Consider the following 23,426-nt stretch of genomic DNA (forward strand, 5'->3'; position numbering starts at 1 on the left):
AGCAGCAGCAGCACCTTTGACGTGCCCGTCCCCCACGTGACGGCCGCTCCATTGCGGGGAGGGAGCTGAGCTGCCGCCGCTCCGGCAGAGGAGGGGAGAGCCGCAGCCTCGGCGGCGGCGGCGCCCGTACCACCGCCACCGCCGCCACCAGCGCCTCCGCCCGCAGTGCGTGTGTGCGTGTGCGTGTGTGATGAGCGATCGCCGCGTCCCTCCGCCCGCTGCCGGCTGACACCGACCGCGCGGGGCGCGCCAGGAGCAGCGGGAGGAGGCGACGAGCCGCGGCCACGGCGCAGTGACCTTGGCCCAGGAGGTAAACGAGGCGGGCGGGGACCCGCGCTACGCGACCCCCCCCCCCCCCCCCCGCCGCGCCTCCTCCCGGTGCCGCCGGGGGCGGGAGGGGGCGGTGGTGGTGGGGGGGCCGTCAGCCCCCCCACCCCCGGGCGGCGGCGCTGCCGCTGTCCGCGGTGCTGAAACCGGCGGCGCCGGGCTCCGCGCCGGGCTGCCTGCCGGGCCAGCCGGTTCTCAGAGCCGCGCACCCCTGGACGGCCGCAGGGCAGGGCAGGGCGAGCCGGCGCTGCGGGCGAGGCGCGGTGAAACCCGGAGGCGAGAGGTCTGGGGGGGGGGGGGTGTGCTTCGGAGGTAAGTGTTTGGAGTAGAGCGCAGCCCTCCGGGCTCCCCGCAGCCGCCGGTGCGGTCTGTAGATGGAGCGCATTCTTACACCTGCGTGCAAAGCCGGAGCTACGGCACGACCCGAGCTCTTGCTTCGTGCGGCTCCCGTGTGAGCGGGGGGAGGGCGGGGAGGAGACGGGGCTGGCGGCGGAGCCGGCGTTTTGCGGCGAAGTACGATGAAAGTAGGTGAAAACAACCGGAAAGGGTTTCTGCCTTGCTCCTTCCTTTCCCCCCTGTCGCCTGCCTCCCTCCGCCGAAATACGTGTAAGAGCACACACGTGCTGGTGATTTAAAGAGAAGTTTAAAGCGTCCGGTGTGCTTTGTGCGCGTTCGGGGCTTGTGAAAGTTGCTAGCTGCGGCCTGAGCCGCGAGGAGAGGGCACCGCTGAATGCTCAGCCGTGGGCTGGCCCAGTGCCCCCAAACCTGTGCTCCGGGAGGTGCGGAGCATCCCTCGGGGGAGCCTGTGCGGGCGAGGAAGGAGCGCTTCGCGAGCAGGCGGCCGCATGGTGTGGTATGTCAGGGAGCTATTCGGAGTGACAATTCATTAACGGCCAAATTAGATTAACTTACTACATTCATTATTTACAGGCAAAAGAGAGTAATGACAGTGAGTGGCGAATTAGCAGCTTCGCTCCAATGTAAATATCTGTTGGAGTAAGAGCATACACTGATTCTGATCACATGTTGGTAGAAAGTCAGGTCCATTAATCGTCAGGGAAGGAAGGAGACCTGAGGCGATGTCTTACTGAAACCACTTTTACCTTTTACAGTGCAACGTTCAAAAGCGGATCAAATCTGTGGGACATGGCACAAGGAAATAATTATGGGCAAAGCAGCAACGGGGTGGCTGACGAATCCCCAAACATGCTGGTGTACAGAAAGGTAAGCCTTTGTGCTTTTTCAAAAGCTGAGGAAGGGACTTCAGGAAATGGTGAAATCCTGGACTCTTTTGCCTAGCAAGTGCGGCCATTATTTTTGCTGTTTCTCTCCAATTTCACAAATAGATGCTGCTGCTGTGCCTTGTGTTGAATGGAGCAGTGTGATTTCGGAACATGATCACCTGCCAGTGATTTGGGATGTTTTGTGTCTATTGACATTTGTGCTGCCTAATGCAGTTTAAATGGTATGTGCAAAGTAGATCTATATCCCAGGTACTACTAGATTGAGAAATGACTGCATCTGTTGGTTTAAATGGTAAAATACACACACGTGTCAACTTTGCATCATGTTCAGAAACAGTTGGTTTTCAATTTGAAATACTTGATGTACTTCATTCATTTTCTGCATTGATACATATGATATGTGATGGTGGCAATGTGCCAGAGACTGGAACACAATTTGAATTCAAGTGTTCGCTTGTAAAATCTATTTGTAAAATGAATTCATGTATTTAAAGCTAAATATTAACTGTATGATACAATATTTTGTATTTCTGTCTCTGGGCAAAGATTTTCAGAGTGCAGGCAAGCCAGAACTGTTAACTTTTTTCATATGAGGGGAAAAAGTGATTAAAGATATTACTTATCTGCAGTTGCCACAACCTAAAAAACCCCCAAACACATACACTCCAGGGATTCTGTCTGGGAAGGATTTCTAATGTAGTTATTCAATAGCATCAATATACAAATTTCCAGGCATTGAACTCCAATAGTGGGGCTTATTTAGCCACTGTGCTTTCACTTCAGTGACAGTAAGTGCTTGGGGATTTTGAGAGCTTTTTTTTTACGTTTGGTGTGGTTTTTTTTTAATAAAGCTTTAATTGCATTTATCAAAAAAGAATAACAAAATAAATTCTAATAATAATGGAGAAAAATAACTTTGCTCTGACAAGCTGAAATACATAATTATGCAACTACTTGTTTATTCCTAGAACACAGTGCTTTCTAACTTGTTTGTGGTTGTTTTTATCAGGTGGAAAAAATCAATATTTTTACTTTGTTAGAGGCATTGACTTTTCCTTTTGCAAGTTAACTGTAATAGAAAGCATCTGATATGTACTCAGTTTAGTCTTTGAGGTGAACTGAGGTATCGTCGGTAACTGTGGTAAGTATTCTTTTCCCAGAAATTAAAAAAATAGACTCAAATTGAAGGCTGATGCATGCTTTTTTCTCTTCCTATTTTCAAATATGTTGCTGATCTCAGTTAGTTGGTTGTACTTGCTATTTTGAAAAATTAGGCTCTTTTTACATAAGTGAATGAATTTATGAACTTAACCTTGGTTATCCATCTATGTAAGAATGCACACCTAGAAAAATATGGGCTTACCTTGCCGTTAACGCCACAAGTGTGTTTGAAAATGCAATTGTATGCATGAATTTATATGTGAAAATATGCTGCGTATATTAAAAGCAATATATCAAAGCTTATATTGTTCTTCATAGGCTTTTGTTCTTTCTAAACAGAATCTTTCCACATTTGTCAGAAAGAAGTCTTTTCTCATCTTATTTAGTACATGGAGGGGGAACGCAGAGAAACTGTTTCTCTTCTGCTGTGGTGACTTCATCTGAGGAACGGGTCAAGCTTGTGACCCATTATATTTAGTGTGACCTTATGCCAAAATTTAACATTACCCTTGAGCAGCGTACTGAAATGGAACTGCTGAGGAAAGTGATGAGAATCCTGGTGATGCAGGGGAAATTTGAAAATGGGGAGCAGGGATAGGGCACAAAACCTCAGGTGTATGCTCAGCAAATCAAAGCATCAAACACCTTTTCAGTTCTCTGTAAATCAGCGGTAAAGGGATAATACCAGTTTCTGTCTTCCAGTGTAGCAGTGCTCCTTCCCTTGTTATCACTAAAGTGCAAGTGGTACACTGAGTATTAAACTTCTGAAGAACGCTGACCTTCTACAGCATTACCTGCCATATTTATTTTTGTACATGTCAATTTATTTTTGTAGCATGATGAATCAAAAGATCATTTAAGATCGTGCACACTGGTGTTAGAGTACTAGAGAGAAAACCAAGTAGTCCTTCCTCTGGCAGTATTCAAGGAGTAGGCAACAAAATAATAGAGAACTCTTTAAAAAGTTACCTGCCTTTTTCTGCAGTATGATATTGCTGTAATCAAATGTGTTATAAATTCTCTGTCTAGAACTTAACAGGAGAATAGTTAGGTGGAAATCATTTCACTTCAGAATATATAATCTCTGAATATAATTCTTTAACAGCAACAACTAAATCACAGGATTCCTGTAATACATTTGAAAACACAATACTCCTCTGTCTCTCATTGTGTTGGAAATGAAAACACTGTGCAGAGTGAACAAAGAACTCGATCTGCCAGCTTCATGAAGGACTCTTTTTTTTTTTTTTTTTTTGGCCAACTGGAAAAGTATTAATAGTTGTTAGGAAAAAAAAAAGTGTAAGTATGCTATTGGCTGGCTTCAGAAGGAAACTGGATTTGAAGTCTTATATTTTGAATAACGTTGCTGAAATCCACAAATGTGGAAATGCTTTCTTCCAGTAGTTTATACAACATCAACTCATGGAATAGCACACATTTTGTGATATGTGTACCTGCAAGGAATAGATGGGACATCTCTTACTACTTGTGTTAATGAAGAACTGGAGTGAAGACCATTACTTTGGCTATAAAACACAATTTTGTAATCTGGTAATTCTGCTCGTCTCTCTAACTTTCAGGCATAATCTGAATTAACTATGTTCTAAGCTACATGGAGTTACAGCCCTGGGTTTCCTAAATCCTGATTCTGTCAGGAGCATTTTATAGAAAATTCTACACAGAATGAAGTTCTGGTGTTTATGAATTCAGTAGTTAAGTCTTGAATCATTACAGAATCATTATTGCACTTTAAGTAAATTGCACACTCTTGACAAAAAAGGCTGTTCTATTTTTTTAAATGTATTTGGTTTGTACTTAGTTACTTATTTGAAGGGTTGAAGAAAGATGGATTATCAAATTATAATCTAGAGTAATATAGAGTGTAGATAGCCTGTTATTCTCATAATAGCTTGTATTCCTAGGCAAAGAAGGGTTTCATTGCATTTTGCTCTCAGATATGATTTTTTTTTTTTTAAAGTCAGCATAGGATAACTAAATATTCAATGCATACATAACTTAGAATTATTTCTTTGAATCTGTGATGGAAATGACAACAGCACAGATAAACAGTTCCTTATATCATTTTTACACTGCCTTTTAAGATGCTTGTGTCAGTGTTTTTATGCCTTGGGGAATACTTTTTTATTTTAACAGAATGTCAGCTGCATTATTCTTATTGGCTATCACCCTAATTATAAAGTAATGACATGTGACACATCATTGGTACTGACATACCTTAGAAAAAGTCCTAAATTTTTCTGCTAGTAGCCTGAGGCAAACATGAAAAATGTAAAAGCCCTGCTTTTACTTCCTCTCCAACAGAGTTCATTCCAGTCAGCAATTAAAAGAGATAAGACACTAGAATCCATAGTATTTTAACATCACAAGTTGCTCATACAAAAATCTCAGATTTCAGCAACACTGACTTACTGCTGCAAGCTAGGTCTTAAAGAAGAAACTTGGATGTAATATAAGGCCCATGTTGTGCAGCTTTTCTAAGTTTCTGAGCCTGACCTGCCTTTTTTTTCCTTTTTAATCTCATGCATGGCACAAATAATTAAAATAATAAGAGGAGTCTTTGAGGAACTTCCATTTTAGACCTACTGTTGGTCCTGCTAAACCTTTGCTTATCTGTCTGGTCTGTACTTTGCTTACTTTTTTAGTCAAACGTATGCTGCAAGGATTAGGAGTTCTAATTTGTAAGTTTAATGGTTATTGTATTGCTGTCTGAACTAGCTTCGTTTGAGAGATGATAGCTTTATTTTGTAGCAATAAGATTAGCCTTGTCTGAATAGTAATATTCTTGTGACTGAGACTTTGATTGTCTACCTTCCTCACTGCCCCGAGTGTTAAAATAGCTTTTGCCAAAGCTGATTAGAATTTCTAACAGTTGGGCCTTTCAATGCTGTAATGACGATAATAAGGTGTTTGTTCTGTTCTTGTGACAATTGTTGAAGGTCATATACGCCAGTACTCATGTATAGCAAGTGCTGAATTTGTAATCTCAAGCTTCTTCTTAGTTTACCATGATCATAGAATCATAGAATGGTTTGGGTTGGAAAGGACATTAAAGAGCACCTAGTTCCAACCCCCATGCCTTGCGCAGGGACACCTTCCACTACACCAGGTTGCTCAAAGCCCCATCCAACCTGGCCTTGAACAATTCCAGGGATGGGGCATCCACAGCCTCTCTGGGCAACCTGTGCCAGTGTCTCACCACCCTCACAGTAAAGAATTTCTTCCTAATATCTAATACAAATCTAACCTCTTTCAGTTTAAAACCATTACCCTTGTCCTGTCACTACACTCCCTGATAAAGAGTCCCTCCCCATCTTTCCTGTAGGCCCCCTTTAAGCACTGGAAGGCTGCTATAAGGTCTCCCTGGAGCCCTCTCTTCTCCAGGCTGAACCAACCCCAACTCCCTCAGCCTGTCCTCATAGGGGAGGTGCTCCAGCCCTCTGATCATCTTCATGACCTTCCTCCAGACCCACTCGAGCAGGTCCATGTCTTTCTCACACTGGGGGCCCCAGAACTGAACACAGTACTCCAGCTGGGCTCTCATGAGAGCAGAGTAGAGGGGAAGAATCACCTCCCTCGACCTGCTCGTCACGCTGCTTTTGATGCAGCCCAGGATACAGTTGGCTTTCTGGGCTGTGAGCACACATTGCTGGCTCATACTCAGTTTTTCATCCACTAATACCCCTAAGTCCTTCTCCCCAGGGCTGCTCTCAATCCACTCAACGCCCAGTCTGTATTTGTGCTTGGGATTGCCCCGACCCATGTGCAGGACCTTGCACGTGGCCTTGTTGAACTTCATGAGGTTCGCACAGGCCCACCTCTCCAGCCTGTCAAGGTCCCTCTGGGTGACATCCCTTCCCTCCAGCATGTCGACCGCACCACACAGCTTGGTGTCGTTGGCAAACTTGCTGAGGCTGCACTCAATCCCACTGGCCGTGTCGCCAACAAAGATGTTAGACAGCGCCGGTCCCAATACCAGCCCCTGAGGAATGCCATTTGTCACTGCTCTCCACTTGGGTGTCAAGCTGTTGACTGCAACTCTTTGAGTGCCACCATCCAGCTAATTCCTTATCCACCGAGTGGTCCATCCATCAGATCCATGTTTTTCCAATTTAGAGACAAGGATGTCACGTGGGACAGTGTCAAATGCTTTGCACAAGTCCAGGTAGATGAAGTCTGTTGCTCTTCCCTTATCCACCAATGCTGTAACCCCATCATAGAAGGCCATCATCATCTGATATTCTTCATAGAAGCTATACCTCCAAAGCGTGATACTTAGCAACTGTTGTTGTAAAGGAGCAATAGACATGCAGTGACAACACTGAGGAAATAGTGACCACCATCTTCTAATAACCATTCTCCTCTCCTGTGCTTGTACCAGAGATGACTTCCAGGGTAGTGTGCAGATAATAGTGTGTTCTCATGTGACTTTTATCAACTGCTGCCTTAAAAAAGATTGTTGGAAGAAAATGATATCACAGATAACTGTATTCCTTAGAGCCTGTGAGACTAAGGAAAGACATGGTAGGTGGGATTTTTCTAAGTGCTGTCACCCACTTTGATAAGGGAAGAATTAGTCTGATACTATGCAGTTCTGAATATACCATCACAATCTATGGAGGCATCTTGCTCCCAGTGTAAACTACTGGGTTTGTTACTACATTACAAATGCCAAAGTACTAGAGGTAAGTGTGGTTGTTTTTGTTGTTGTTGTTGTTGTTTTTTAATTAAATTATAGTACACCTCTACGTTATGCAGTTTCTTCTTCCAAGAAGAAGAGTGATACTGTTGCCAGTCTTGGATGCTGGTTTTGGTTTTATTACAACATTCATCATTATAGAATTGACGGAGAAAGGTCCGCATTTGTGGACCTCTGAAATTCCAGCTGTAGGAAGAACAGAATTTACCTCCCTATCCACTATGAGTGTTATGAGGATGTTGTCATAGTTCTGGAGTAGTTGGTTGGTAGTGAAGTAAGCTATTACATAGGTAATACTTAGAGGGCAGGAACATAATACTGCAGGACAGAATAGTTGCTAGATGCTGTGGAGTGCCTTTCATGTGGTGAGACTGCACATTTCCCTGTACGGTCACACCCTCATGTTTGTATCTATCCCCTGTGCAGTGATTCGCTTCAACGCTGTATCCTCTCCTGGAATGGTTGTTGTTAGTACTAGGTGTAGCACGTATGTGTTGGCATCATTTGTGATAAGAGCAGTATAAAGGATTTGATTGTCTTCACAACTATACAGAACCACTGAAAATGCCAAGGAAACGTGATTAAAAATACGTCTGTCTGAGTTTGCAGGTGGCTAGATCTGTGAGAGGGGCACCTGCCCTGTGTATTTGCTTTGGTGATTCCTGCTGGTGTTTTCCACCCTTTCTGTTCTCCTCTTCCTTCCACTAGGTGTAGAAATGTATCAAGTGATATTGCAGTGAGAGGTTTACTGCTGCATGCTGTTCTGAGCTTGATGTGCTCAGATCACTGGCATTACTGTCAAATGGAAAAACCCCACAGAATTCTGTGCTACCATGTTACTTCCTTTCTCCATCCCACATATGCTGTCTGAAAACTCTATGTGCCTGTTTTGATTGTGCATTGTCATTTTCAGTTTCTCTGCTTCTTTCCTTTGAAGCAGTCTACATTTGTAGCTATGGAAACAATGATGCTGTTGATAGTGACGTGCAATACGGAGTCAGAAATTGTTTGTTTTGGAGTTTTGAATTTTGTTTTCTTTTACTTCAGACTTACAACGTTCTTTGTGGACTGAAGGAATTTTTATAGTAACCTCTATCATATGATAACGTTTGACACATTCCCACCAAAGCTGATATGAGCTATAATGAGGCCACGTTAAAATATTTGCATGTAAATACAACTTGCGCTACACCAGCTTCTTCAAATCAGTCTGTAAAAGCTGCTAAAAGAGAAGAAATTGGGCTTATGAAGTGCATTTACAAATCTAAATCCCAGGTCAAGCCTAGAAAGAACAGAATAAAATCACCAGCAGAATATGTTTAATTGTTTTTTACATGCTATAAAACTTTTCAGACAGAGTGTTGGGGAAAGGTAAAGACTGCAGATATATAATAGAGAGTGTGAACAATAGCTGGTTTCCAACCATATCTCTAAAAAACTAAAGCTTTTACAAAAGAGATGCATATAATTATTCTCTGAGTTACAGGTGGGTAAACTGAAGCATGATAGTGACATGTCAGTGTCAGAGCAGTGGAAAAGCTAAAAATCCTTTTCTTTGGTAAAATAGAGCAAGCTATTTTCTACAGAAGAGGGAGCCATTAGGGCTGAGCTTGCAAAATACTACCCCGAATGGCTTCCTTTTTTTTTTTTTTTTTTTTAATGAAACACATTGCAGTGGTAGGGGGAAGAAATTGGAAATGTAGGAGGATACCTTTTGTCAGCTTTGATCAAGGCAAGAAATCTAGATTTTAATAGTGGTAATATGAACTTTACAAAAGTGAATAAGGGAAGAAAACTTTAAGGGTGACATTAGGAGTTGGAGGAGATTGACCACTTTAGAAAAACATCTTCAAATGAAGCTTTGAGATTATGGTACAATGAAGAAAAAGTACATGTACAATTTCCCACAGCAAAGGGATCAGCCCAGAATTTTGATTTTTGGTCTTGATTGCCACCAGCTATAAAAAAGGTTGGAGATAAAAAGGTTGAGCTAGTTATTAAAGTATGTGTCGGTTGTAAAAGTAACTGGAAGAGATGTAGCGGGAATGAGGTTGGCTGGGAAGCCACAGGGGACATTAGTCCTTGGAGCTGAACTGTCTGAGAAGCAGAGTTGGGAACTGTAGCTTCATCTGGGGAGTGAGAACTGCCTGGGGTCAGTGCAGGAGAGCAGGCTGGCTAAGAAATGGAGCTGTAGGAACAGGTTTAGGAGCATCTCATGAAGCTATTGTAACTGTCAGTGAAGCTTTTACTAGATAACATACTGGCAGGGATGGGAGCTTGGCGTTTGGACTATTTAGCCTCCTAAATTTTGGGGCCTGTTTTGTGCTCGTGTGCGGATATGTGTTTGCAAGCTTCCTTTGTCAGATGCTGCTATGGATCTCTCTGAATTTGTTTGTAATGCTCTGTGTATCTCTGAGAAGACAGCATTATGGGCTGAGTTTCAGAGAAGCTGCTTTGTCTGTAAAGGTGATCAGGGCATCAAATGCCAGAGACATCACTCTTGCTTTTTCTCACTGTTGTTATCTGCACTTCCTTCAAATATACTTCTGGCTAAAAGTTTATTGCTGATGAACAGGAACTGGAGAGGTGACACTCTAATGTATATTTTATCCATATTTTTTCAGTGAAGATGCCTGTTTTTCAAGATTTTTATAATTGCACTATTTCTACTCAATTGACATCTTTGATAGCCATTAAATGAAATTTGAAGTGTATTAGATCCACAGTGTTACTCAAATGAGAAATCCTTTTAGGGAAGTCTTTAAGAATTTATCATGTTGTATTCATATCAAAGATGTGCTGGTTTAGTTCTGAAAAACCTTAAGTAACAGCCAAATAGACCCCAAGGACAACCCAGATAGAAATTTATCCTTCACAGTGAACTCATCCTTCTCCTGGCATTCTTGTACCATTTTTACTGAAACTGGGTAAAATGGGAATTTTGAAGCTGTATTTACTCTTCTGCATCACTTCCGCTGGAGTTGTGCGTTTGCTTTCCTCTTCCTTTGACCTGTGCTGAATCCTGTTTGACTAACAGAGTGTGAAGTTCTAGGGAGGAGGCATTGTGCCACAGAGGACGAGACAGAAAACAGGGAGGCTCACTTCACAATGCAGTTCAGATGTACAAGGATTATCCAGCTGAAAGTGAAAATTGTTCCCGATAACACCAAAGGAATTTTTTTTTCTTTCTGTTCCAGTTATTCGTGATGACGTAGATGGTTGTATAATGTGAATGTACATGTATGTACATGCATATGCACTTACAGTATTTCAGTAATCTAATCTAACAAATGGATTGGCAGTTATAAATACCCTCTGAGCAGTGCAGAGTCCTGCTGCTGGGGGACAAGCAGGGGCAGTGGGGTGGGTCTGCTTTTGTGACAGAGTCTGTGGGGTCAGGACTCTTACTGGCATGTCGATTTTGTGGCCGTTACGCTTTTGTGACTGTTCTTCATTGTTGATTAAATAGCAATCCACAGTGAAAAAATAAAATGTACATACAGCCCCCATGGAATTTATTTGGAAGGAATATTATGCCAGCCAGGCCCACTTTTATTGTAATCTGATTCTTGATTCATAATTGATCATAATTGAAAAAACATGAACAAAAGGTTGTATTAGAGGACATTTAAATATATAATAGTTTTTGACAGCATCTCATGTATGTGATGTAACACTATTGTACTTTGTCTTCCTCATTGTAAAAATGAATTGCACTGAAGTATTTTGAATAGCTGTTATTTAAAAGTGCCCTAAATTCTGGTGGAAAACCACAGTTTTTCTGATCTACTTTTACCTCAGGATGAATAAGCAGTTTACTGAATGCCTTTCGAAAGGAAGACATATTAGTGGTTCTTAACACCTACACTTCTCTGAACCACAGACTGTAAGAGGTATTAATCTTCTGTGAGCTAGATTCTGCCCTCACATGTAGATTCACAGCATTTCTTGATATCAGCAGGAGCCATACAATTGCATTTGGTGTGGAATCAATATCAACAAGAAGAAAGACAAAGCTTAATAATAAACCCTCAAAATTACACGAAGTTGAGGCAGGTGTTTTATGATAAGAATTCTCTTTATGTTGTACACTTTCATCTGTATGGAGGAGAGAATATAAAACATTTTGTGGCTGTACCAGAAACCCCCTGACGTTGGCACATTTAGTGCTGCAGGCATATAAGTGTGATCTGAAGAATAAGTTCAAAATTGTAGACCAGGATGGCTTCTCAGTAGCAAACGGAAAACTTGGTGTATGAATAATGCTATCATACTATAGCTATCATACATGCTATACTAAGATTTCTGTATGACTGGAGTAGTTTATTTTAGCTGTCTTCTGTAAAATAGGTGGTCTGCGGTGTACTTAAACTCATCTTAGTGAAATTCTGTGAAGATCAGCTGTTCATTTTGTACACAGTACCTTAAATTTATCAAAGTATTACAACAGATGGTAAAGTGCTATGGTCACAGGAATGCAGTTTTGACAATTAGAATACTATAAACAACAAGAGTTCTACCCAGCTGCTCACTGTATTACTAGCTTTCAAATGTCTCAGTTTAAGAGTTACTAAGCAACGACAAATCTCATTCAAGTCACTAGGAGCTAAAGGTTTTTAGTACCTTTTCATAAATCATGTCTGTTACTCTGTGGAATCATCACACTACCTGAATGAAATACTTAGATTCTGGCTCCTGTGGTCTGGAGGGAACACCAGTGTCTGTCAGAGTAGAAGTGCCATACTAGTGCCCAGTAAAGTTAATGCACTGGTTTGGTTTCCAAGAGAGAGGAGAAATACCTTTGGATTGTTTAAAACAGGGGTAAATGATACAGTGCTTTATCTGTGCTCGTTTCTCAAAAACGTGTAGTACAAGAATAGTATCTCTGCTGTAGGAAAATCTTTTCAAAGTTTAAGCAACTGTTCTGTTCTACAGACAGTTGTGACCTGAAGCCCTTAGGTTCATCTATAGTGGAAAAAAATAGTTCTGATCTTGCTTTCTCTTTACCATCAACTCCACTTCTATAACATTACTTTTGGATGTTGAAGTTCATGTTCAGGTGTTTACTAAACACACTGTCCTGTTCTTATATTGAGGTAGCGTTCATATCTTGTTTTGAGGTACATCCAGAAGAAAAGTGTGTGGACATGTTCTATTTATATAGTTGTGTTTGTATTTACCTGTGTTGATGCATCTGTAGCTGTCATGCCATTAACATTTTAACAGAAACTTTGGTATATAGTTGGTCAGGCAGGCCATAGCCAATGCTATTGTCTCTGGGATTCTTTCAGTTTATGGTTTTTTCTTTCCAGGAATTGAGGGCTAACTTTGATTCCAGGACACTGGACTTGACAATCCTTTCTAGTCCTGTATTACAACATTTAGGAGCTTTCACTGTAAACTATGGAAAATCAGACATGTTGTACAGGTATAAAGGTGTAACCGTGGATTGTCCCTGAAGGTTCTACCTTTCCTTCCAACTCTGATGTCTGTTATCTAAATGAAGACAAACACAGATGCTGAGATGTCAGTTTATGTTGTCTGGAAGGGTGTTAGCACAGGACGTTGACTTACCATCTTTTGTTTGTTTGTTTGTTTCTTTCTTTTTACATGTTTTGAAGAACTATACTTCTTGCTCCCCCTTCAAACAGGAATTCTACCCTTTGAGTCCTGTGAAATAGTTTCCTTAAGTAGATCATTTCATGGGGCTTATTTTTGGTTGCTCTCGGCAATATTAAAGGACATGGTGTAGGTTCAAGGACAAAACACTGCATGTGAGGCACTGAAGGAAAAATATTTAGCATCGCATCATTCTGTCACTTGCAATATGTTTGCCTTCATGTCAGCCGTAGCACCAATTGCTCTGTCTGGCGAGTATGGCAAGATAAGCAGGCTTGAATGAGACCACCAGGCTTGTACAGGTGCTTCTGGAAACGGTGCTGGAGATTGCCTAGGTCGTCCTCTTCCCCCTGGGCAGTGACCAAACGTCCCACAGGGATGCTGAGAGGGGTTCTCTTGAGGAAGGAACGAATGCTGGTCTCATAAACAGTCTTCCATGCTAAGTGTTGATGTTGGTGTCCTGGTCAAATTGTTGATCAAGACTTTTGATGGTGATTTTACTTCACTGGTGCTCGTTCTGCAGTTTCCGGGGAGGGAAGCCTCCGCTGCCATCATATGTTCATCAGCCAGCCTAAACGCTGCTGTTTGTTGCCTGCACTTGTGTCGCGCAAAGGAGGCTGCTGGGCTTAGCGTTCTGTTGGCAAACTGAAAAGATAATTTCTGTCCATAAAATTTACAATCTAAATATAAAGCAAGAGGTGGGGGAGACTAGTCAGAAGAGGCTAAGTCTAGGTAATTTCCATTTTTCCCCTCAATGCATGGAATGGTCTTTACATCACCTTCAGAACAGTATTTGAGGATCACCAAAATGGAAGTGAAGCTTGTTACAAATTCACAGTCATTCACCTGATTTAGTCCAAATGTCAGTGGTTTTGTTCTTTGTTATCTTGACAGGCCTTAGCAAGAGGAAATATTTTCTGTATGTTCTCACTTTTCTCCTTTATCCCACCTTTTTGACCTTTTCATATAATCCACATAGACATGGTAAATGGATTTTAACTGGGTAGTCCCCAGTTGACATGAATATGTTAGCATCAATTTAAGTTTTAGCTATGTTGTTAGTTACATTTAAATATTTTTGTCCTGTTGTTTTTGCAAGCTATCTTGAATAGTACTTACAAGATGGACTACTTACATGCTTATGTATTAGCCAGTTAGACTTCAGGGTGTTACTGGAAACGTTCCGTGTGTTGTGTTATTGTGGCGTTAGCTATCCTTGGGACGGGGACTTTCTTGAACATTTGAAGCATGTAGTAGATGCAGTTGAGGGGGAAAATTCCCCTCTCTTTTTTTTTTTTTTTTTTTTTAAGCTAAGTTCTTTCCCATTTATCTTGTAGAATTAGAAATGAAATTTTACTTTATTTATGTGGCCCTAAGCGCAGAGTAACTGCTGTTCTCACTCGGGTTATTAAGGTTAATTCCTTGAAAAGTATTGGTTTATTAGGTTAATTCCTTGAAAAGTACATGGTTCCTGCGTGGTTGAAATGCTACAGAAGTTCTTACGTGGTGGTGTCCTGGTGGTAGCATGCTAGAGGTGTGACTTTCAGCTTTTTGCCACTGAAGTAGGCTATATTGTAGAATGAATAAGATGAAACATAATGTTTTGTGTGTATTTTCCAATTTCCCTTCAAAGCAAGTAAATGCAATGATGACTTCTGAATGAATTGCCCTTCTACAAGCTAAGTAAGTTTTCATAATTGACAAAGCAATTGTAACATTAACTATTAGTGCAGTGAATGACTTCTGACAAGTGAGAATAAATGAGATAATAGTCATTAGCCAGTGTAACACCGTTTTCCTGAAGAAAGAGACGGATGGTGTCTTGAGGAGAATACAGCAGGAAAGCAGTGGCAGATAGCATGTTATACTGAAATGCAACAGTAGCCATAGATTTTTGCTAATGCTAGGATGGTCTGTTGCATCACTCTTCTAATCTGTCAGATCTCAGCTAATTTCTTTCCTTTAAGACTGAATGTGATCATGCAGAGGGAGACTCTGACTGTGAGAGAAGGAAGGTTAAGTCTAGGTTGTGCTGCTGAATGGTTTTGAATAAATCACTCCATATCAAGCAAGCTGAAAGGCATACAGGCACTTTGTGCTTAACTCCTTAGGATGCTGATAAGTAAGAGGTAGGTATTATTTTAAATAATACATGAAACAACATTTATCTTAGTAAACATCCCCTCCCCACTTCTTTAAGTAGGAAGATTGGAACCACAGAAACTCTTCATTTGTGCAGTGCTATAAAAAAGTAAATTCCTCATGGCTGGAGAATTCTTGTAATCTTACCAGAATGCAGTTTGCTTAAGAGCATGGGGAGTGTCTAAAATCAAGCATTGCTTTTAGAAATTTGCAGTGGGAACATAGATATGAATCATAGCTCTGCTGTCCTGTTTGACAAAATGCTAGTAATTTTGTGCCTCTGTTTCCCATTTGTAATTTGGAGATAATTCATCTGGATTATGAAAAGACATTGAGGACAAGATTAATTATATTTTTGGACAGTGTATAGTGTAGTGACAGCAGTATTGCAGTAACGAGTATTGCCATATTTTTGTGATACACCTTTTTTTTTTTTCAGTTATCTTTCACAATTCCACTGCGATTCATTACAGATCTAACCTTTGACTTTCTGACTAACAGATTTTGTATCCCTTTTGAGTGAGATGTTGTCAGCCTGGAGAACTTTCTCTGACTCTCAGTGGAGTGTTAAGTGGAGATGCAGTGGCTAAATCTCCAAGTGGTGTGCTGATAGTATACTTTCGAGAGTCATTGCTTCTGTTTCTTTACCTGCTTTGAATTCTTGAGTGATGACAGAGGGTACGGAGATGTACATGACCTACAGTACAGGCCCATCTGTGAAGACCAGATGGCATCTGTAACAATTTTTCCAATGATTTGGTTATTTTCCCTTCCATTTCCTGTAAATTGTCTAGGGGAAACTCATGTGCTGAAACAAGCAAGAATAATGGAAGTGCTGACCTTTATTGACGGAATGGCATTTTGTGCTCTCTAACCACTGCAGCCTAATCTTACTTCTCTAATGCCTATAAATGCTGTGTTTGAAATAACAACATAACTCTATGGAATCCAAACACAGGGGGTTTTCATGCCACTAAAAGAACAGAGGGTATCTGTAACTAAAGTGGTGTGTGGGAGCCATATTTGTGAGATTTTGCTTTCCAGCAATTTAATACTAGTCAGAACACTGAATGAGTATTATGGCAAATGTAACTAAAGGGACATTAATCCACACTATGTTTTCCCCAAGCTTTAATTTTTGTAACAGATACTGTAATTGTATCTCTCGGCAATATATATCCTAACATTCACTCTGCTGAAGCAGAAAGTACAGCCTTTCAGTCTGCATTCATATGGATAGTGTGAGTTTAATATGAATAGTAATGATTTGAATGAACCTATGCAGCTTCATACATAGTATTCCTGTGAAACATGAGTAGACCTGCAAAACAACTGGCTTACTTGTTTCTTTTGGTTGGTATTCATGTGGTTTGTTTTTTTGTTTTGTTTTGTTTAGTTTGTTCACTAAGGCTGGTATTATTGGCATCTGTGCCATCACCAGCAGGATGTAATTCCCCAAACTGTGTGTGTGCATGTGTACCCATGCTTGCAGCTGGTATTCTAGCTATGGCTAAGTTTTCCCACCCAGTTAAACAGTTAACAGTTCATTGCTTTATCAGTGTGGTCCTCTCTTTTATTATTACTTCTTACATCCATACATCAAAGTGTTTTGCCTTTGAGCAAGGGAGAGAATCATGTAGAGGAAAGACTATGTTATTAAAAGTTCATGTTCTCTGTAGAACTGCATCAGCAGGTTTGGGCATTTAATAACCATTATTACTTAGCTAGGTCATTTTTTTCATGTCATATTTTGTTGAAGAGATTCAAATATATTCAAATTTCTGACAAGTAGTACTTCTGAACTAGCAACTCCCATGTGTCCCCTCTTAAAACTGTACAGCATTTCTTTTTGGAAGTCTCTCTTCATTTACCTATTCCACTAACAGAATGGTGTGCTCTGAAATGATTAGCTTTGCTAATGATATAAAATATTTTCCAGTTTCTTTTCCACTTTTCATAAACTTTTATCAAGTAACATTAGAAGCACCTTAGTATGTCAGTTCTAAAATCCATGATACTAAACCAATTTATTTGTCAAAAACATCTTTACCTCTCAGAAGCTGTGAGGTTTTTTGGTTATAAATGGCAGCTCTGGAGTCATAACACTAGAATCAATATCACTTTAAATTGTTTTGTTAGAATGTTGCTGTCTGCTAATGAGGTTGAGTCATGGTCCTAGACAGTGCATGATTTTAAGTCTGATGCTATGTTGGGTTTTGTGCTGTTTCTGGCTGTGTCCAAGAGAGGCATCTGACAAATTACAATTTGAGACTGACTAAGCTTTTCCTTCTGCAATCACAAAAACTTTTTATGAACCATCATACATTTATTTTTGCATCTTTACTTCAATTTTCACTGCTTCAGTTCAGTATGGAGATTTAATAAAAACCTTTTATTAGCATAATTTTATTGCATTGAAATTTAGTCAAGTTCCCTGAGCAAGGAACCAAACTAAACACCCCATGCAGTTTATGTGGACTAAAGAAATGCACCTTATATGCAGAGCCAAGATTTTTTCTTGGTCTAATTGAAGTATTAGCAATCTAATCAGAGTTGTTATTTGTCCAGTTAGAATACTCCACACAGAGAGCTGCTCACATCTATATCCCTAATTATCCAATTATTGCTAATCCCAAATATTAGTATAGTTAAAACTGATATACACAAGCTGTTCAGTATCTATTTCTTTCTCTGGTGTTAGGCTCAATTTTTCTAGGCTCCTTAGGGTCCTAGGGTCAATAATACAAAGTTATCTTCTAGAAGCATGGTGAAGGATTACATCTGTATCCTGATAGAAAGCGTATGATGTTGATATTGACTATTTCTTCCTTGTTGCTCTTGGAGCTGCTTGTATTTATTGTTTTGTGATTGCTAACACAGTTGTCCTGCTTGGTCTTTCTTTGTTGCTCCTCAAGTTCCATTTTATATCCAAGTTTTCCTATATATGTGGTATGTTCTACCCAGCTCCCAAGGTTGCATTCCTTCACTAGAAATCTGACGATATATGATTTGTATTTTTAGTCCTGGAGCCCAGGTATCATCTTGTGCCAGTACTGTCAAAAGTCTCTACTACCATCTGCTGCTTGAACTTCTGGGGGCTTCTGTTACAGCCCCTTATCTTTCTTCAACAGCTTTCAAACTTCTTTAACATAAGTAATATTTTATTAGCACATCCTTGTCAACCCCTTGTATTAGGGTTATTGAATTTTTCACTGTACAAAACCAACGATCTGTTAGAAAATCTGTGTAGCTATAGATACATATAGATATAATGTTTTGGTAATTACTTGCTGTTAATTTTGCTGGTATGTTACCAAAATTACCTTATAACAGTTTTCACTGTAAAAGACAAATAAGTCTGGTTGTAGATATGAAGGACTTTATTTAAAGCTTCTGATTTTTGCCTTTTCTAAAGTAACAAGAGAGCCGTGAGATTTGTCTTATAAATCTTATATAGTCTACAATCTGTGCACCACAACATACCAGTAAAATGGATGTAAATATAACAGGTCAAATCTGCTGAAGAAGAAATTCTGTCCATGGCCATTATCCAAAAATAGTCACTCGTACAGACTGAGACTGTTAGCGAGTGTAATCTAAGAGGCCCCATTAAAAACCATGACCTTTAGCAAACAAGTGATTATTACCTCTGTCTTCCACTCAAGTCTTATAACTGATGCCTGACTTTGCAGCAGTTTGAACTTTGTAATCATCTTAAATGAATGCAGGTGAAAGACCTTATTAAATAAAAAGCAGACGCAGAATGATTTTGGACATAATTTGAACATCATCTAGCATTAATGACATTTACAGTATTAATCAGAGACCCTGAAAATCACAGTTGTTGATGCTCAGAATAATTAAAGCATCTCAGCTGACAGTGTTGATGCTCTTGAATTGTGATTTATATGAAAGGCAGTTTATTTGCACATAACTTTTCTTGTGTTTCCAAGTGCAGTCTGTCATCACTGACTATTTTTAAAAAAGGCTGAATTCCAATCCCATTGTGAGAGTGCAAAAATATACATTTTTTTAATATTAATCAAACAATATTGCTGTGAAAGCTACAACTCAGTAAATCAGCTAACAATTGTAAGTGATATTTATAGAAGCTGTGTTGGAACCAAATATCTTCTTAACCACTGCAACCAATGACTTCTGTTTGTTACTTTTGGGCAATAGAAATGGAAATCCTAAACAACAAAAACTCTCTCAGCTTATTTTAATAATAATAATCTCCAAGGGCCTTTTTCACTTTTGGCTATCCATGTTGTTTCATATCTTGAAGTGCTCACCAGACTTTGTAGTTCAGTTGAACAGAGTCTTTGATTGTCTGTGCTTCGCTAAGAAGGCAAGAGAAAATGCTTTTTATCTCACAGCCTGACAAATTGATTTTTTTTCTGCAGAGTACTGCTGGATCTTACAGCTTAAAAGTGGTGTGGTAATGTCCCAGATCTATTTCCATTCACTGTTCCTCAAACAGAATTTGCAGTTTCTGAATTTTGTCTTTTTTTTGGAGTCTTTTTGAAAGGAAGGAGAGTTTTTTTAATACACAAAAAGGTAAGGAAAATGTTTGATACATTATTTCATGACTAACTTCACCAATACTTCCTCAAAGGAGGTGTGTTTATTTTCTTTCACTTTTGAAGTACTTTGAACTCCAGCTTTAAAATTGAGTTGCAGTATTAGATGAAGTTTTGACATGGTTTCTATTGCTTTAGTACATTATGTTTTTATTTTAGAGGAGCTATGTGAGTGATTGAAAACTCAGTTGTGCATCCTTGATTTTACTTTGAAATACATGCTCAAATGTGGTTCTCATCAGTGCAGGTGTCCTCAAAAAATGACGTGACTTTTGCAAGCACTGTTCTGGTGGGTGAATTGATGGATTTCCATGCACAGGCTAGATCATGTCAAAAAACTTTATTTGGCAATATTATCATATTATTTTATCATGTGAAATTGTCTTGCTGGAGAAGAACATGTTTAGGGAAATAAATTACCAAAAGAACTTTGGCTTTTGTTATGCAGATTTGAGGGATCGAATCTATGAACTGGTTGTTGTTCTTATTTGCAGTTGCCATAAAGACCTTGACTGTTGTTCTGTTTGGGAGGCTCTTAAGTTTCAAAATTATATTCTTTCTCATGTGACTCTGTATAACCATTTGCAATCACCATTTAAATTCTTGGTCATCATAAGCCTTGAAATGTTGTAAATTACTACCTGTAGGTATTTGTCAGAACAAGCATTCCTGTAGTTCTCTAAGTGACTGATCACTGTAAATACACAGGCCAGTGTATGCATGAAAGAGATCTACTGTTCCAGAGTATCCCAGTTGCAGAATAAAATCAAAACCTTTATATTTAAATAATGGCAGCTCAAAAGCACAAGATCCTGATACAGTGGTCAAGTCTTAAAACTGCTAGAAAATGTTTTGGCACTATATGTATAGGCAGTATTCTGAACTACAGTTAGTAGAAAATAATAAAACATTTTTCTGACTGCATAGCCATGACTATCTGAAATTTGACAAATATGAATAACATTGTATACGTCAGAGTAAGTTAGATGATCCTTAAAGGTCCTTTCCAACCTAAACTATTCTAGTAGTCTATGAAGTCATTGGAAGGTGTGGTTGGGTTTGTTTTGTTTGTTTGTTTTATGTGTGTGTTTTGTTTTGTTTCTTTTTTTTAACAGGGCTGGTTCTCTAAGTCTTAGCAGTGTTGCACAGCATTTATGATGCCAAAATGGTAAGGCAGATCCATTTGTTAGTAGGACTACATGGCTACATTTTTTTAGAACCTTCCTGTAGTTCAATGAAGGCAAACTGTATGTAATTTGTCTTTGATACAACAGCTAGCAGATGCAATTTACTGTGCTGCTGAGTTGACTTTTAGCATGATCTGGTTTTATACCTCTTCTTGCGCTGCAGAATGTTAGTCATAGGAGCAAAACACACAGGACAAGGTTTTCTAGTTGAAGAATGCAGGCCTTAAGCTGGTGGGTAGAACAGCTGAGAGTGTGGATTTGGAGATTCATTAGTTCCCTTCTGAAATAATTTCAGCACTCAAGGAGGTGGGGAAATTGAGTGCACCTGAGGCAGATATTTTATTTTGGTCTAAGAAAATACAAAGCTGTTCACGATTTCTAGTTTTGGTTTTGGTTTTTTTGGGGAGAGGGGGAGTTTACTTGCTTGTTTCCCCCTGGAGGGTCCATCATGCAACTGCCTAACTATAATAAAATCTCTCCCTAGTTTTTTTTCCAGCTATTAATTGTCTGTGTTTTATAAACTAGACGATATAAACTTTACTCTGAATCAGTATTTTCAAATTGACTTTTTAAAGGAATTTTAATGAAATTGTGCTTTGTTTATTGGATATAAACCCAATTTTGCTGATAGTGATTTTCATTAATGCAGCTTTGCATATGGCAGCATTTGTCTTTTGATGTCTTTCTTGCAGGTGTATTTGCTGACTTTAAATTAGTGGTTGATACCATTCTGATTTGCCAGTATACTGATCTTAGGCTGCGTTGTATTTATATTTAACTACCTGCTTTACCACTGATAAGTATCTATTGGCTTGCCAGCTTACCTGCACATTACTCTATTGATCTCTCTTCTTATCTTGCATCTTGTACTCTTATAGTTGAGTCAATTTATTCCAAGAACACAGAGTACTTTTCAAGTCATTTAAACACACAGCAGGAAGATGATCCAGATGATAGTTTTATCATTGATTTTTATAAAAGTCTGTGAGGTACACAATTAAAATCTAGCTGCAGATAAAGAGATGCATTTGAAGAGATGAGCTTTATATTTAGAGGGACAATGAACAGGTTTTTATCCTCTGTTTCTGAAAACATCTCTGGGTAGGTTTTTGGGGTTTTTTTGTTTGTTTTTTTTTAAGCAGCACATGATTCTGAGTATTCTTTTTGGGTACTCTTTTTGGGGATATGGGAGAATGGCTAAGTTTTCTAGGTTTGTGGGCTCTTACTATGTAGTATGTTGTGACATGTCAAAAAGAGGTCAAAACCCAGGCCCTTCTGAAACTAGAAGTTTCTCTTTGTGGTGCTTTACCTTTACACTCAAATTTCAGAGGGCTTATGCGGAAGCTGCCCTCAGCCTTTGATTTACTGTATAGTAGTTCTCATGTACTTTCAGTGTTGTGGAACTCCATCCGTAGCATTCTTTCACTCATAACATCGCTTCTTCAAAAGTTTGTTTTTCCGTTTCGTGGTAACTTGTCAAACTCATTTACACTGTGCTGGTCATCCAGCCATTATTCAACATGGCAAAGCTGAATGGTTTCCTCAAAAGCAGCTGAAAATTAATAGAAATGGAGAGCTTTTGATATCTATGTGAGGTGTGGGGTACATTGCTGGAGGACTGATAGTATCGTTTTGCAAACTTGGAAACAGTTCTTCAGCAAACCTGTCTGCATTGCACCAGGAAGCAAGAGGAGGATAAAATGCTTTTTAATAAGATTACTTAATTTGCAGAGATAACTTACAACTCCAAATTTTGTGATGCTACTGGCAAAGTTTTGTTAGTAAAAGCTAAAGAAGTTTCTGGGAAGTGACTAAATTTTTGTCTTCTCATCGCCTTCCTGTGAAATGCAAGGCCTATAAGACCTCTGGTGTCTTGGGGCGTTTTATCATCCAAAGCACAATACTTTTGTCATTGCCTTATCCTTCTTCCCTGTTCTTCATTGTCCTGCTTTTTTTCATCTTGCTCTGTCTTGCCATATTCCAAATAGGTAAGCTCTGTTCAGCAAAGAAGCCTTATGTCTGAATTTCTCAGTATGTGTGTGTGGTTCTTCTAAATCAGCTGGTAGATAATGACGTACTCTAAAACTCTTGAAAGAGCTTTTCATCAGGAGTGTATGCTCTCCCTGCGTGGATATGCAGAGCTGGGAAACAGATCACCTTCTTAAAATGTGAAAGTGGGTGCAGCCACGAAGCCACTTGACAGGAATGCTGTGAGATGATAGGATGTACAGATGGTTGATTGCAACTGTATCAGTTGAAATGTGCCATTTGCCATCAATACACTAATACAGGGGTGGAAGATGTTAAAAGTCTCCACAGTCCTCTCCACCCGTTTCCTTTTGTTGTTGAAATCTGTTTGGAGACATATTTTGAAGAGGAGAAACAGAAGGAGATGCACTAGAAATAAAGAAAATATTACACTGGAAAGGTCCTCTTGTCTTGAGAT

At 39.7% G+C, this 23,426-nt stretch overlaps 1 protein-coding gene across 1 annotated transcript in view; it reads left to right on the plus strand.

Annotated features, from left to right (window-relative positions):
* Positions 1 to 23,426, plus strand: part of RGS7 (regulator of G protein signaling 7) — a 278,441-nt gene that overhangs the window by 34,140 nt on the left and 220,875 nt on the right. Inside the window, exon 3 of the mRNA XM_075043197.1 lies at positions 1,440 to 1,551. Within this exon, the coding sequence (XP_074899298.1) occupies positions 1,474 to 1,551 (78 nt within the window). The 5' untranslated portion in view covers positions 1,440 to 1,473. The remainder of the gene's footprint in view (positions 1 to 1,439; positions 1,552 to 23,426) is intronic.

Source organism: Buteo buteo, chromosome 12 (assembly GCF_964188355.1).
Source record: "Buteo buteo chromosome 12, bButBut1.hap1.1, whole genome shotgun sequence".
Taxonomy (NCBI): domain Eukaryota; kingdom Metazoa; phylum Chordata; class Aves; order Accipitriformes; family Accipitridae; genus Buteo; species Buteo buteo.